The 17,097-nt window shown below is 47.5% G+C and overlaps 1 protein-coding gene and 1 long non-coding RNA gene across 2 annotated transcripts; both read left to right on the top strand.

Annotated features, from left to right (window-relative positions):
- Positions 1-2,542: 2,542 nt before the first annotated feature.
- Positions 2,543-3,129, top strand: LOC128634018 (uncharacterized). Its single transcript, XR_008397208.1, has 2 exons — positions 2,543-2,829; positions 2,923-3,129. It is a non-coding gene; the product is annotated as an uncharacterized LOC128634018 (long non-coding RNA).
- Positions 3,130-3,371: 242 nt separating this feature from the next.
- Positions 3,372-8,008, top strand: LOC128634027 (uncharacterized). The gene is made up of 2 exons (XM_053683752.1): positions 3,372-7,706; positions 7,802-8,008. The coding sequence occupies exons 1-2, from the start codon at positions 3,379-3,381 to the stop codon at positions 7,980-7,982; spliced, it is 4,509 nt and encodes a 1,502-aa protein (XP_053539727.1). The 5' UTR covers positions 3,372-3,378; the 3' UTR covers positions 7,983-8,008.
- The last annotated feature ends 9,089 nt before the right edge of the window (positions 8,009-17,097 follow it).

The raw sequence follows: 17,097 nt of genomic DNA, 5'->3' as shown, positions 1-17,097 counted from the left end.
ATGGACTAAAATAATAATTGTATTCAACATTAAATTGTTACATAAACTTCGCTACAGTGGCATAATGCAATTCATTAAGGCAATGTGAAGACCCCACTACCCAGGCACCATATTCAGGACTTTACTTGGATTTGACTTGAATATCATCCTAGGGTCTCAATGATGTCTGTGAGATCACTTAGAGTCAGCATAGACATGTAATAATTTAGGTTTGGTTTTTATTGAAATATTAAACATATTCAGCCTAATCGTGGCCTGTTTTGCTAACACTGGGCCTCATTTATCAATATTTTAATATAGTTGGCGGTAAATGTGTAAGCTAAGATAATTGAGCATGAAATCTTCCGTCAGCTGAGTCATTTCTTTACGGCTTACATCCGTATGGCTGTTTATTTGGAGGCATTTCTTTTGTCATAATTGAATGCCTACTTTTATTAGTCTTAATTTATTGTTTTGTGTTGGATAGCTTTCTTTATTTTTCATATTATTTCATTAATATAAATAATATAAATCGAGTCCCTGACTTAGTGATAAGATGGGTTTTTGATAGACACTCCAAAACACTTCTATAAGTTGCTCTGCTAAATGCTGCAAGCATAAATAAATAAATAAACAATTCAAATGTGACAGCATACTCCATATATGAAAGAGCAGTAAACCATGCAAATTATATAATTTGAATTCCTTTGATCAAGTTTTACATTAGTTAATTTTCTTATACATAGCTTTACATTCACTGAGGAGCATGAATAGGATATGAATGTTGTTGTTTTTTCTGGATTTTTATGTTTTCATGAATACCAAAGTTCTTGTCTAAATGCTTTTTAGAATGATTCATGAATAAATATGCTTGTATCCAGATTAATAAATGAGGCCCATTGTCATTTCTTTGCCAGGCAAACTGTGTTTGCTATTATTTGCAATGTGACATTGAACCATGACTATTCATCTCACTAGTGGTTACTAAGTGCTGTTATGTTTTATCCTTCACACGATCAGCAATCTGGCAACCTTGTTCTAAATCATTAGCTTGGGGCTGGTATTTCCAATCAGATCAGTCAGTGCCTCAAGTGTTAGAACTTCCCAAAACATGCTTTCCTAGAGGGATCAAATAGTCATCGTTCATCTAATGCATATGTAATGCTTATAATAAGGTGAATGGCATTGCAAATTAACCTTGTATGTGGATGCAGGTTGTTGTTCATCAGATGTGACTGTAGTTCTGACAAAACGATTCCACTCCTAAAGGTCAGGTGAATCTGCCAAGTAGGTCACAGATTGGAACATGTCTCCAGAGATGACAGGCAGATGGAGTGTGTGTGTCTGTGTGCATGGGTGTGAGTGGTTCATTTTAGATTATTCAATTCAATTCAGTTTTATTTGTATAGTGTTTTTAACAATGGACATTGTCCCAAAGCAGCTTTACAGAAATGTATAAATTCAGGATATAGATTTTAAATGTATGAATTTGTCCCTAATGAGCAAGCCAGAGGTGACAGTGGCAAGGAAAAACTGCCTGAGATGATATGAGAAAAAACCTTGAGAGGAACCATACTCAAAAGAGAACCCATCCCATTTGGGTGACAGCGGATAGTACAATTATAAATAAATCCCTTCTATAAATGTGCTATTACTACATGCTCAAATAGTGCAGTTGTGCAACCAGGTAAATTCATTACAGATTTTACATAAAGTCTGTTTTTTTTAACTTATCAACTGATGGAGACTTGAATGCAAAACAGTTTGTGGTAATTTCAGTGCTAAGATAATTGCTATAATAGCAATTGTAGTCCTAGCCATCATAGCATAACTGTTCATATGAATTGAGGTCCAAAGCCATCTTTATGGTTTTTAAGTGGTACCATCCTCAGCAATCTCAGTGATCTTTAGGCTGCACTATGTGGGGCCATCCTCAGCAACAGCATGTAACTTTCAGTTGATGAGAAGGGGTCAGGATCACTGGTATCTCAGGAGCATCATGTGTAGCTCGACAGAAAGAGAAAGGGAGATTAAATTCCAAGATGCCTAAAAGCACACTAAGAGGGCCAGGATGAATATAATAATGCTCACAGAGCAATGGTACATTAATTGAGCTAGCGAATTATTAAAAAAAAAAAAATCTGTAAAATGGAAATCAGTCAACCAATATAAAGATGTGCTTATAAAGGTGTGGAGGCCCGAGAAAACCCTTCACATGGTCAAAATTTGACATTTTCTGTAATGTTCTAATAAAAAAAAAAATCGCATGGTCCATTTCAAAGGGAATGCAACGTTGCATGAGAGTCATGCTGTGGGACACGCCCTCATGCACGACTTGAATCTAAGGTCTGTGTAAGATCACGCCTATATATAGGCTTATCCTGCTCAGGTGACATGGCATTTCACGTGTCAACTGACTATACAGCAGACTATACCACATCATAAGCTTTCTTTCATCATAAACACAAGCCACATATCAGTTGTCTGTGTAAACATTCCTAAAACTCTTCACTTCTCTTTATTTTGAAAAGAATATATATATATATATATATATATATATATATATATATATATATATATATATTGTCGCGACGGGCAGAGATCCGGCGCACACCAGAGGGAAAACGCTCCTTCTCCGACTGCCGCACCGGCACGACGTGGGCAGCTTCCTGCCGAACATTCCGCCAGCTGGAAGGACCGCCGCGGCAGGGCGGGGCTGACGCGACTCCGGCCCGCGATTGGCGGATCCAACGGGGAAGTCCCACCACTCAGGCGACGACGGAGGAGGATAAAAGAGCGCGCTTCCGGCCGGGAAGCGGAAGAGAATATCGTGGCGTCAAAACGGACTCCGTGCGTGTTTGCAGCGATTCGCAACCTCCGATCACGACGGTAACCTCACGCCTCACGCTAAATTCTTCTCTCTCTCTCTCTCCCTCTCTCCAGGAGTCGTAAGCGCGGACGAGACCGCCGGATAGTGAGAGTCGCACACACGGAGGACGCCGGCCCGGGAAAACCCCCGCCCCGCCTCGGGAATCCCGCCTCCGCCACGAGTCGACTCCGCCGGCCGTCACGCCTTCACAAACCCCCGCACTCTTCCATTTATCACACGTTCACCTCACCCTAGCCACAATAAAGCACCGTCTGCAACCACCCTTTGGTCTCCTGTGGGTCTGTACGCCGCCCTTCCCCGGGCTAATTCCTCACAACTGGTGGAGGATGCAGGCGTAGTACAGACCCGCCTACTGCAAAGAAAAAAAAAAAAAAAAAAAACCCATCAAAAGAAAAACACACACACAAAAAAAACCCATCAAAAGAAAAACACAAAAAAAAAAAAAAAAAAAAAAAAAGTTTATAAATAAACCCGCGAGAGAGAGAGGAAAAAAAACAAAAAAAAAAAAAATGGACCCCACCCTGCAACACTTGCTGGAGACCAGCCTCCAGCAGCACGCCGTGACGCAGCAGCTCGCCGAAAGCCTTCAGGTCGCCACACAGACACTGATCGCCATGAGGACTGAGACCCCCGCCGCCTCCACACCTCTCCCCGACGCAACCAGCGAGATCCGCCGCCTACTACCCCCCCTTGGCCCCGAAGAGGACCTTGAGGCGTACTTCGAGACCTTCGAGAGTATCGCCTGCCGGGAGGGGTGGGACCGTGACGACTGGCCCCGGGCCCTTGGTCCCCTGCTCACGGGAGAGGCCCGAACAGCCTACTATGCCCTCGACCCGGAGGAGGCTACGGACTACCTGGCGATGAAGGAGGGAGTCCTGGCGTGGTGTGGCCGAACCCCTGGCCGGGCCGCTACTGAATTCCATCGTTGGGTTTATCGAACAGGTGCTCGACCACGTTGCCAGATGAACGCCCTCCTCCGGATCACCAAACGATGGCTCCGACCGGATCGGCATACCGCCTCGGAGGTGGCGGAGAAGGTGGCGGTCGACCGTTTCCTGAGAGCGCTACCCCGGGCAGAGAGACAGGCCGTGGGGGCCCACGCCCCAACTACGCCCCAGGAACTCCTGACTGCCCTGGAGCGAACCTTGGCCACCCTGGAGCTCGACTCCGGGGAGCAGCAGCACCTCGATCGGCCCCTCGGTGCCCAGGGCCCCCGGTCTGACCGCCAGACCCGGCCCCGCATCTGGAGGAACCCACAGAGGGCGCCCACTTGTGAACACCCCCGAGACGAGCCCATGCCTACAGAGCCGGAGAGGGAAGCCGCCCGGCTGCTTACAAAACCATGGCTGGCAGGCTGCGCCCTCCATCAGCAGCAACCGCCGGAGGCGCCCTCCGTGACGGTGTGGGTCGAAGGGAGACCGGTAACCGCCCTACTGGACACCGGGAGCACGGTGACCCTTGCCCAACCCTCCATCCTGCCTGAGGGGCGCCGACCAAGCGGGACGCTTACCGTGACATGCGTCCATGGGGACACCCGGGAGGTCCCCTCAGCTGAGGTCCAGATCCGGCGCGAAGCCAGCACCTGGCCCCTCCAGGTCGGAATCATCCCCGAACTCCCCGTGCCCCTCCTCCTGGGACGAGACTGGCCAGGATTCCGGGTGGTACCGAGAGCCGAGTCCTGGAGACCGCGGCGGCGGGGGAAGGGGATCCCAACCCGGCCGGCCTACCTGGCCCAGGACGACGGAGAGGCCACCTCAGAAGGTAAGACCCCCCAAACTACTAACCCTCTGTCATCTGTCTTTCCCCAGGTAAACCGGGAGGGAAAGTTCGGTCGGGAACAGAAGGAGGACGACCGACTGAAGCACTGCTGGGCCCAGGTACGGGTGATAGAGGGGGTCGACCAGAGCCCAGACCTGAGGCTCCCCACATCGTACTTCCTCGTCCGAGGGGGGCTCCTGTACCAACGGGCCTGCCGCCGCGGGGAGCAGGTGGACCTACTGGTGGTACCCCGAGCCAAGACAGCCATCTTATTACACCTAGCCCACACCCATCCCCTCGGCGGCCACCTGGGGGCCCGAAATACCCTGGGGAAACTGCGGGACCGCTTCGTGTGGCCCGGGATGGACGCGGAGGTCCGGACCTTTTGTCAACAGTGCCCGCAGTGCCAACGCACGGCCCCGCGGAGGCCCCCGCCGGCGCCCCTGATACCCCTGCCCATCATCGGTGTCCCGTTTGAGCGAGTGGGCATGGATCTCGTGGGGCCCCTACCCAAGTCGGCCCGGGGCCATGAATACATCCTGGTCCTGGTCGACTACGCCACTCGGTACCCTGAGGCGGTGCCGCTCCGCAAGGCCACCTCGCAAAACATCGCCAGGGAGCTGGTACTCCTCTTCAGTCGAGTGGGGATCCCCAAGGACGTGTTGACCGACCAAGGTACGCCGTTTGTCTCGAAGCTAATGGCGGATTTGTGTCGTATGTTACAGGTGAAGCACCTCCGGACGTCCGTCTACCACCCCCAAACCGACGGACTTGTTGAAAGGTTCAATCAGACCCTCAAGCGGATGCTGCGCCGGGTGGTGGACGAGGAGGGGAGGAACTGGGACCTCCTCCTCCCCTACGTACTCTTCGCCGTTCGGGAGTGCCCCCAGGCGTCCACGGGCTTCACGCCCTTCGAGCTCCTGTTCGGGCGGCGGCCGCGGGGATTGTTGGATGTAGCCCGCGAAGCCTGGGAGGAGCAACCATCCCCGTTCCGCTCCGTCGTCGAGTACGTGCAGGACATGCAAGCCAGGATTGACAGGGTGGGCCCCATCGTCCGGGAGCACATGCTGGCGGCGCAGGAGGAGCAGAAGAAGGTATACAACCGCCCCGCACAGCCCCGGGAATTCCAGCCGGGGGACCGGGTCCTCCTGTTAGTGCCCAGCAGCGCCTGCAAGTTCCTCGCCCGGTGGCAAGGTCCATACACTGTCCTCGAGCGCCGGGGCCCAGTCAACTACCGCCTACAGCAACCCGGTAAGCCGAAGGACGGGAAGCTATACCACATAAACCTGCTGAAAAAGTGGGTGGAACCAACCCCGGTGGTGTCGGCGTTCGCAGTTCAGGACTCGGACCGGGGCAAGGGTACCTTGGTCGGCTTCGGGGAGGACCTCACCCCCACCCAAAGACAGGAGCTTACCGAGCTGACCGACCAGTTTGCAGATGTGTTTTCGGCTGCCCCGGGAATGACTCAGCTGGTCCAGCATGAAATCAAGACTCCTCCCGGTGTAGTGGTGAGACAAAGGCCATACCGTGTCCCCGAGGCCCGGCGCCAGGCCATCGAGGAGGAAATCAGTCGCATGCTGCGGGACCACATCATCGAGGAGTCCAGCAGCCCCTGGTCCAGCCCCATCGTCGTCGTGCCGAAGCCGGATGGGAGCATGAGGCTATGCAATGACTTCCGGAGGCTGAACCAGGTGTCGGAGTTTGACAGCTACCCCCTCCCCAGAGTGGACGACCTGATTGAGAGGCTGGGGAGAGCCCGATTCATATCGACCCTGGACCTCACCAAAGGCTATTGGCAAGTGGCGCTCGCACCGGAGGCAAGGCCCAAGACAGCCTTTAGCACGGCCACCGGCCACTGGCAGTACCGGGTTCTCCCCTTTGGGCTGCACGGGGCGCCCGCCACGTTCCAGCGGCTAATGGACATCCTCCTGCGACCCCACCGACAGTTTGCCGCGGCTTACCTGGACGACGTGGTCATACACTCCTCCACCTGGGCCGACCACCTGTTCCACCTCAGGGAGATCCTGAAAGCCCTCCGGGAGGCCGGCCTGACGGCGAACCCAAAGAAATGCCACCTAGGGCTGACGGAAGCCCAGTACCTGGGATACCGCATCGGACGGGGGATGCTGAAGCCCCAACAAAAAAAGATCGAGGCTGTGAAGGACTACCCACGTCCAACGTCGAAAAAACAGGTACGTGCCTTCTTGGGATTGGCGGGCTACTATCGCAGGTTCGTGCCTAACTTTTCTGCTGTAGCCTCTCCCCTCTCAGACCTTACAAAGAAGGGCCAGCCAGACCAGGTGAGGTGGACAGCCGATGCAGAAAGGGCCTTCCAGGCCCTAAAAGAAGCCCTCACCAGCGCGCCGATACTCCGCAACCCGGACTTTGACCTCCCGTTCACTGTACATACTGATGCGTCCGAGACCGGGCTGGGTGCCGTCCTCTCCCAGACCTTCGACGGGGAAGAACACCCAGTCCTCTACATCAGCCGGAAGCTGTCCCCGGCCGAGAGGAAGTATGCGGCGGTCGAGCGGGAGGCACTAGCAATAAAATGGGCCATCGAGGAGCTGCGATACTATCTGGCGGGCAGGCACTTCATCCTCATAACCGACCACGCCCCCCTGCAGTGGATGGCCAAGGCGAAGGACACCAACGCCCGGGTAACCCGCTGGTTCCTCGCCTTACAAGACTTCTCTTTTCAGGTTAAGCACCGGGCAGGGGCCCAGCATGGTAACGCGGATGGGCTCTCACGACGAGACGCCCTCTGGGCCCACCACCGAGCGGCAGTAGGCTCGGAGCTGAGGGGGGGGTACTGTCGCGACGGGCAGAGATCCGGCGCACACCAGAGGGAAAACGCTCCTTCTCCGACTGCCGCACCGGCACGACGTGGGCAGCTTCCTGCCGAACATTCCGCCAGCTGGAAGGACCGCCGCGGCAGGGCGGGGCTGACGCGACTCCGGCCCGCGATTGGCGGATCCAACGGGGAAGTCCCACCACTCAGGCGACGACGGAGGAGGATAAAAGAGCGCGCTTCCGGCCGGGAAGCGGAAGAGAATATCGTGGCGTCAAAACGGACTCCGTGCGTGTTTGCAGCGATTCGCAACCTCCGATCACGACGGTAACCTCACGCCTCACGCTAAATTCTTCTCTCTCTCTCTCTCTCCCTCTCTCCAGGAGTCGTAAGCGCGGACGAGACCGCCGGATAGTGAGAGTCGCACACACGGAGGACGCCGGCCCGGGAAAACCCCCGCCCCGCCTCGGGAATCCCGCCTCCGCCACGAGTCGACTCCGCCGGCCGTCACGCCTTCACAAACCCCCGCACTCTTCCATTTATCACACGTTCACCTCACCCTAGCCACAATAAAGCACCGTCTGCAACCACCCTTTGGTCTCCTGTGGGTCTGTACGCCGCCCTTCCCCGGGCTAATTCCTCACAATATATATATATATATATATATCTATCTATATATCCCCAATTTCGGAAAAGTTGGGATGCCGTGTAAAATGTAAATTAATGTAAATAAAACCAGAATGCAATGATTTGCAAATCTCATAAACCCGTCTGTTATTCACAAGAGAACATAGAAAACATATCAAATGTTTAAATTAAGGAAATGTACAGTTTTAAGGAAAAAATAAGGTAATTTCGAATTTGTTGGCCAGAACGCATCTAAAAAAAAGTTGTGATGGGGCAACAAAAGGCTATAAAAGTAAGTGTTACTAAAAAGAAACAGCTGGAGGAACATTTTGCAACTAATTAGGATAATTGGAAACAGGTCAGTAACATGATTGGGTATAAAAAGAGCATCTTAGAGAAGCAGAGTCTCAGAAGTAAAGATGGGATAGAATCTGGATGGATGCATATGTTGCTATAAAACCTGTATATACATTTCAGCATTGGTGGTGCCTTAGCAGATATGCAAGCTACCCACTCCATAGGCACTAATGCACCCCCATACCATCAGAGATGCAGGCTTTTGAACTGAGCACTGATAAAAAATCCGGATGCTAACTCTCCTTTTTAGTCCTCTTTAGTTTAGAGGACGCGTTGTCCATGGTTTCCAAAAAGAATTTAAAATTTCAATTCGTCTGACCACAGAACAGTTTTCCACTTTGCCTCAATGCATTTTAAATGAGCTTTGGCCCAGAGAAGAAAACGGCATTTCTGGATCATGTTCACATATGGCTTCTTCTTTGCATGATAGAGCTTTAACCAGCATTTGTAGATGGCACAGCGAACTGTGTTCACAAACCATGAGTTCTGGAGGTGTTTCTGAGCCCATGCAGTGATTTCCATTACAGAATCATGCCTGTTTTTAATGCAGTGTCGCCTGAGAGCCCGAAGATCAAGGTCATGCAATATTAATTTTCACCCTTGTCCCTTCCGCACAGAGATTTCTTCAGATTCTCTGAATTTTTTGATGATATTGTGTACTGTAGATGATGAGATATTCATTGTCTTCACAATTTTACACTGAGGAACATTATTCTGAAATTGTTCCACAAATTGTAGATGCTGTTTTTTGCAGATTGGTGAACCTCTGCCCAGCTTTACTTCTGAAAGACTCTGCCTGTCTAAGATACTCTTTTTATACGCAATCATGTTACTGACCTGTTGGCAATTAATCTCCAGCAGTTTCTTTTGAGTAACACTTATTTTTCCAGCCTTTTGTTGCCCCGTCCCAACTTTTTTGAGACATTTTGTGGCCATCAAATTCAAAATTACATTAAAGACCATCTGGCAGTGTGGAAACTACTGGCAAATGTCTCTCCATGGGTTCTGTCCTCCATACAAAGGGGTTCTGGGTCCAGTTTGTAGCTCGACCCTCCCCCCACCTTTTCAGAGTAATCAGCACAGTAAACAGCACAATGCAGAGCCTGACATTAGCCCAGGAAGTAGATCTTTCTTGGACAAAGAGGCCATAGAACATGTACTTCTTTCTCTGAGGGAGGGATGTTTACAGCCACAATTTCCTGGTCCATGGGAAAAGTTTTAGATCTGCATCATCTGAACCATACTCTTCCAACATACAGATTCAAGATTTTGATGCTCAAACTTATCATTCTACAGACTCAGTTTGAGGATTGGTTTATGGTGATAGATCTAAAAAAAGATGCATATTCCATTGCGCAGTCACAGGAAGTTCCTGAGGTTCACGTTTATTGATTCTTCCTTTCACTAGCTTTATCCCCTTGCACCTTCACGAAGTGCATGGATGCCATGCTGGCTCATTTGTTACTCCAGGGCATCCATGTGCTAAACTACCTGGATGACTGGTTAATTCTAGTGTGGTCCAGGAAGTTGGTGATTCAACATTGAGATGTTGTTCTCACCCATGTGAGGAGCTTGGGGCTGAAACCAATGACAGTAATCAGTGTCATGCAGTGATGCCTATGTGCTCTGAGAGAGGTATCCCTGGTTTCTAGCTTCAAATCACACTCTAGGTATGTCTCTTATCCCAAGATGGTAATGTCAGACTCCTCCCTCATAGTCTCTGTAGCGGCCCTCATCTAGAGTGGCACATAAATCGCCTAGAAGTGTGGGCCATACTCCTACCACTGAAATTCCTTTCCTCAGTTGAGAGGTCACCATGTGTTAGACAATACAGTGGTGGTCTCATATATCAACCACCAAGGAGGATTGTGTTTGCACAGGCTCAACTAATTCTTCTCTGTCAGAGGGGAAGTTTTGTCAGTGAGTGCAATGTACATTCCACGCAACCAAAATGTGGGGGCAGACATCCTGTTGAGGCAGGGGATGAGGCCCATCCAGAAGTGGCTGAGTCCATATGACAGAGGTTCGGCCAAGCAGAAGTGGATGTATTTGCCTCCAAGGAGACAACAAGCTGCCTGTTGTGGTTCGCCCTCACTCCTCCCTCACCAAAGGAAAAAAGGTCAGGGCTAGACGCCATGGTACACACGTGGCCAAGGTCACATCTGTACATCTTTCCCCTGATTGCTCTGCTCCCACAGGCTCTATTGAGTGTTTCCGAGCTTGAATTTGGTTCTCAGAGATATATCTCTGCTGGCTGGCAATCCCTGAGAGATTCCCGTTCACAGGGATCTATTGTCTCAAGCCAGAAGGTTGATTTATCACCCTCGGCCACAATTATGGAAACTGTGAGTCTAACCTCTAAGGGGCACCAGCTCGTAGATTCTGGTCTCACAACTGAGGTTATAGAAACCATGTTGAATGCTAGAGCACCATCCACAAGGAAATTGTATGTGCTCAAGTGGTGACTTTTTTATTGTGGTGTGAGGAACACCAGTGAGACCCAGTAACTGCACAGCTGCTAGCCATGCCCCTATTGATGGAGCCTCTGTGGAGCAGCATCCTTAAACTCAAGATTTATGCATGGTGTCAAATGGCTGAGGCCCATCTGCAGACTATGCATACCTTCCTTGGACCTTCTGTGGTCCAGGAAGGTCTGTCAGGCACTTCCGTTGAGCCCTTAGAGTCTGCTTCAGAGATACTTCTGATCCTAAAGGTAGCTCTTTTGGCTGACCCTTACATCCCTGTTGTCCCTTCCTGCATTGAATTTGCTCCTGGATTAGCCAAGGCCGCCCTATATCCAAGGCCAGATTATTCCTAAGTGTCTATGTCTGGTGCCCAGCCAGTAGTGTTGCAGGCTTTCTCCCCTCCTCTGTTCCTTACAACAGAACAAAGAAGACTGTGCCTGCTGTGTCCAGTGAGGGCTCTTTGTACTAACATTCACTGCCCCAGCTAGTGGCATAAGTTGAGTGGTTGCTGGTCTGCTTGACAGTGACAGTAGTAGTGATGCTGTGTCAAAGCATTGCATCTCTATTTGGATAGTGGAAGCAACCTCTGGGCATTGGGGCTCATTCCACTGGGGGGCACCTCCTCAAGGGCTTTATCTAAGGGGTCAATTACAGGATGATGTATGCACTGCAGCAGGGTGGTCTACGCTGCACAAATTCATTAGGTATTAAAGTTTGCCCTTACAGTGGTGGAAATAAGTATTGAACATGTCAACATTTTTTTTCAGTAAATATATTTTCACTGAGGCATTCACATTCACATGAAATTTTCACCAGACATCGGTAATAACAAGAAATTTGGAAATATAAAGAATTCACAACATTAAAGTCCATAAATAAAGTTATGTGTAATAAAGTGGAATGACACAGAAAAAAAAGTATTGCACATGCTAAGAAAAACGCAGTTATCCAAGGCAAGGTAAAGCAAGGAAGCAGCTGAAATCCGCAAGTAATTGTATGTCCTATCTGTGCAAATTAATACCAGCTGGGCTAGAAAATTGATGTTCTATAAAAATGTTTTCATTACCAAGGTGTCACACAAGAAACATCTCATGATGGGTAAAAGCAAAGAGCTCTCCCAAGACCTTTGCAACCTTATTGTTGCATAACGTATTGATGGAATTGGATACAGACATATTTCAAAACTTCTGAATCCTCCAGTAAGCACCACTGGGGCCATTATCTGCAATTGGAAGCAAAATTATTCAGTCATCAACAGGACACAAGATTTCTAACCAAGGATTCAAAAGAATAGTCAAAAGAGTAGCCCAAAAGCCAAGGACCACTTGGAAGAACTCCAGAAACACTTGGAAGCAGCAGGTACCATCGTCACAGAGAAAACAGTAGGCAATGCACTCCACTGCTCATGCTCACCCCACAAGACTCCATTTCTAAAGAAAAGCATATCGAAGTTCGTTTAAAGTTTGCTACAACTGATTCGAACAAGTGTATGAAATACTGGGAGAGTGTACTCTTGGCAGCTGAGAGCAAAATTGAACTTTTTGGCTGTCATACACCATATTTGGAGAAGAAATGGCACTGCACATCACCCTAAAAACACTGTACCAACAGTGAAATTTGGAGGTGGAAGCATCATGGTGTGGGGCTGTTTTTCATCACATGGTGCTGGCAACCTTCATATAATTGAAGGAACAATGAATGGAGTCCTTTACCAGAAGATTCTTGAGAAGAATCTGCTGCCATATACCAGGATGCTGAAGATGAGACATCATTCCCTGGGATATTCCTGTTCACAGGGATCTACTGTCTCAAGCCAGAGGGTTGATTTACCTCCCTCAACCAGAACTATGGAAACTGAGAGTCTGGCCCCTGAGGGGCACCACCTCATAGATTCCAGTCTCTCAACCCTCATAGTAGAGACCATGTTAAACACTAGGACCATCAGTGAGACCCAGTATACTGTGCAATGGCTACAGTCTTAGAGTTCTTACAGGAATGTTTCTCAACAAGGTTGGCTCCTTCTACAATTAGGGTCTATGTGGCCACCATTTCAGTCAGCCACACCCATATTGATGGAGACTCTGTGACAGGCCATACCCTCAGTATGACGGAGTAGGTATATTTGTTCCCACAGCCTGAATCTCATGCAATGTTGAGTTCTCTTTGAAAGGGAATGTCTAGGTTACACATGTAACCCTGTTACCTGAGAAGGGAATGAGACGTTGCCTGGCTTTGTCATGCTGGGGCATGCCTGTGAATTGTGTCTTTGCTTCAGATAATAGAGGCTGACAGCACGGTTCACAGGTGCCGTTTTTATATCAAGTAATGCACTTAATTGCCACGTCACCTCACCACGGCAAGCCTATACATAGGTGTGATTTTACAGTGACTTCAGATACTGGTCACATGCGAGGGCGCTTCCCACAGTGTGAAGCTCACGCAACGTCTCATTCCCTTCTCAGGGAACAGGGTTACATGTGTAACCCAGACATTTTCCTGAACTGCCAAGGTCTCTCTACCCACCTGAAGGTATGTCATATGCCACATCATCTATAATAGGGATGTTACCACTAGACCTCAACACTGGACTCCTCTCCAACCTAGGCTCCATCTTGGTATTCTGTCCATGAAAACCCCAAAAAGAAGACGAAAAAAGACACATCCTTGACTGAACTGGACATCCACCTTAAACATCTGATGATACACTAAAAAGTATGTAAAGATCTGACCATCATACTTATACGTGCTTTTTGAACATCCCATTCCAAAGTTGGTCCCCGCCTTTTTTGCTGTAACAATCTCCACTCTTCCATTAGGAAGTGCATCAGTGAGCTTGGACACAAATGTCGGGCAAAGAGGCCTGGCATGCAGTCTGCATTCCAATTATTTCCAAACGTGTTCAGTGGTGTATAGGTCAGGGTTCCATGCAGGTTACTCGAGTTCTTGCCAACCTTGGTAAATCATGTCTTTCTGGAGCTCACTTTGTGCACAGGGGTATTGCCATGCTGCAACAGGTTTGGGCCCCTTAGTTCCAGTAAAGGGAAATTATAATTCAACAGTATAAAAAGACATTCTAGACAACTGAGTGCCTCCAACAGTGTGGCAGCAGTTTGGGGAAGGCCCGCATATGGGTGTGAAGGTCAGATGTCCACATACTTTTGTTCAAAGTCCAAAGACATGCATTGTAGGTTGATTGGCATGTCCAAAAGTGTCAGAAGGGTATGAACGGATGTGTGAATGTGTGTGATTGTGCCCTGCAATGTATTGGCACCCTATCCAGGGTGTATCCCGCCTTGTGCTCCATGCCCCTTAGGATAGGCTCCAGGTTCCACGTGACCCAGTAAGGATAAGTCGTACAGAAAATGGATGGCTGGATATAGGAAAGATATAGAAGATATAGGAAAATCACCTTGCTAGACTGTTAAAATATTTAAACAACAGTTTAAGTATGTAAATGCACAAACGTTTTTATGTACAAGTGTAACGCTTGTAACACTCTAGCACATTCAGAAGTCTATTAAAGGGTGTTTCAAAATGCTATACTATACAAGTTGTGCAGTTTGTGGTGCAATTGTGTGCACAGTTCTGTAATAACCAACACATGTATAAACATGTGTGAAAACATTATTGCATCTCTCGTGGGTGCAAAAAGATATGCATAAATATGAGAAATATGGATGTCCATTTCAATTATAATTTTAAAAATCTGGTAAAATAAAATCACCAATGTATTGTTGCTTTTTAAAATGATTCATTAATCCAAATCATCATATTATTACACCCCATTACAAACACATCATGTTTGTATATATTCATAGCATTAGATTTGTGTTAGACCTTGAAGATGTAAAATAGGGTGGATTCCACACCCATATTTTGAATTAAAAAAAAGATCTCAAAACCTAGTCAGGATTTTTGGTTCTTGTACTATTTATACTGCCTGTTTTTATAGCAACTCTTTCACAGGTCAGTGTAGCCAGTTGACTTTTAGGGTTGGTAAAATGTGCTTTAGATGCTTGATCACACCTTGTTTTGGCACAAAACTACTTTGTTGTTCAATGCTGCTGTGGTCCCTGATGCATCCTGCAAAGCTCCTTCCATCCACTGTTATGGTCTTTGAAATCCAAATCAGCAGGTATAATGTGCCAGCACAGACAAGTGCCTAAGGTAATCTATTGATTCACATGTTTAACTCACTAATCTCAGACTGGAAAAGGTGATTGTTTAATGCTTCCTGGGCCTGTGCGCTAAAAACCTGAAGAGGTACCAGTGCCAGCTGAACAGTCTATTTTAAAGACAAACTTGTCTCCTCATCTGCATTAAAATCCCCAGTGATTTGCCACCACCTGTGGAATTTTGCCAGAGTAGTCTAATAACAGCCTGTAGCACATTCAGTGCCAATGCTGTGCAGTGCTCCTGCTTTTTCCAAAATGATCTTTAGTCTGCTTTGATGTTGTGCTACCACCACTCTCTGCTAAAGTGGGACTGAAGTTCAAAGAATGAGACACAGCCACTGATAGCATATCAGGTTCTGTCTCTATATGTGAATCAGCTCTATATGTAGGCTCCATAAATCTCTGCAATAATTCTATATATCTCCTATAATCTGCATTTCAATGAACTAAAGGCACTCTTCCTCACTATTCCTCTTCCTCAGGCCTGGAATCTGCTGTTCATTACAGTTTTCTTTATGGCCATACAGCAACAGAGGAAGGTGATGAATAGACAACAGTTTTTAAAATGGCCTGTGAGGCACATTTGCATTATGCTGCACTGCCTTTTGCAGATGCCCCTAACAATTTGGGCATTGGTCATGTCCACTGTCTCCATTGGGGTTTAGCAGAACAAATAACTTGCCATCCTGCCCTGAAGTACACTAAAGGTTTGAAAAATGGACAAAATTCAGTTCAAACAAACAGTTCAAACAAACTTTATGTAAATTCTTAGAATTTAGGATATTTAAGGTTGAGATATTTTCCTATAACTGCACATCCCTTGATGTGGGATGTCACCTGGAAAAGCTTCACATAAGAAGAATGCAACAATTTGGTGATGTCAGTGGGTCGACAGCTTTATGCAGTTACTGCAACGAAAGGATATGCAACCAAATATGTCATATTAAGAGTATCTGTTCTAATATTTTTGCTCACCTAAAAATTGGGCGGTCTGCCATCAGAGTTTCCATGTTCTAAGTAGTTTAACACGTGTAGCTATAAATAAGTCCCTTTAGGATTTTGCAGCTGCAAAAATTTACACAAAATCAGGCAAACTCCACAATATTCACAGGAGCCAGCAATTTTTCTAAATTTTCTGCAGATTTGGGCCAAGATGCATCTTGTGACATCGTCACAAAGCACATTCAACTAAAGCTCCCTTTGATCCACGAGCGTCAAACATGAGTAAACATCACTGTGAAAGACCATGAAAACAATTTCATGCAATTGCAATTGCACCAATTCGAGTAATTTTCCACAAAAAAACAAAACAAAATAAAAAAAACTGCAAATTTCATTGCAAACTTTGAAAAGAAGCTGCAGCAAAACCAAACATTTTTGGTCAAAAGTGTCACGTCCCGAGACGTAAGGGAGATAGGACGGATGCAAATGCAGTTTGTCTTATTAAAGAGAGACACAGGCAGGTAAATCCAAATCGTGATCCAAAAACGTAATCCACAAACATGCAAAGGTCAGGTGATCAGCAAACAGGGATAAACAGGGAAAAGCAGGAATCAAGGTCGTGATCACGGAAAACAGGGTCAAGAAACAAAACAAGAAACATAAACTATGACTAGGACCTGGGAGCAGAAAACCAGTGTGGACTAAATGAACTAATCTAACAATGAAACATAACATGGACAATGACTATGACTCTCTATATCTAACGTAACTATCTATAACGTATATTAAACTAATCTAAACTAATACTCCGCGCCGTGTGCTGGGAGGCGCGCGGTATATAATATACAAGCATAATCAGCATTTAAAGTGCTGATGGTGATGGCTGACACCAATCTAGACACATGCTTAAACAATAGCCAATGACAGAACAGGGAGGAGACATAACAGAAACATAACAAAAGCACGTGTCCATAGTAAACAATGTCACGGTTGTCAACATATGAAGAGCGGGCGCTCGTGCACCTTGCTCGTACACGCGCGCCCACATGCTCTCCAGCGCACTGCTTAAAGGGGAAACCGTGACATAAAGAATGTCTTATTACGTAATGCTAA

Source organism: Ictalurus punctatus, chromosome 11, assembly GCF_001660625.3.
Source record: "Ictalurus punctatus breed USDA103 chromosome 11, Coco_2.0, whole genome shotgun sequence".
NCBI classification, from domain to species: Eukaryota; Metazoa; Chordata; class Actinopteri; order Siluriformes; family Ictaluridae; genus Ictalurus; species Ictalurus punctatus.
The sequence above is the reverse complement of the archived record's forward strand: the minus strand, read 5'-3'. Positions and strand labels throughout refer to the sequence as shown.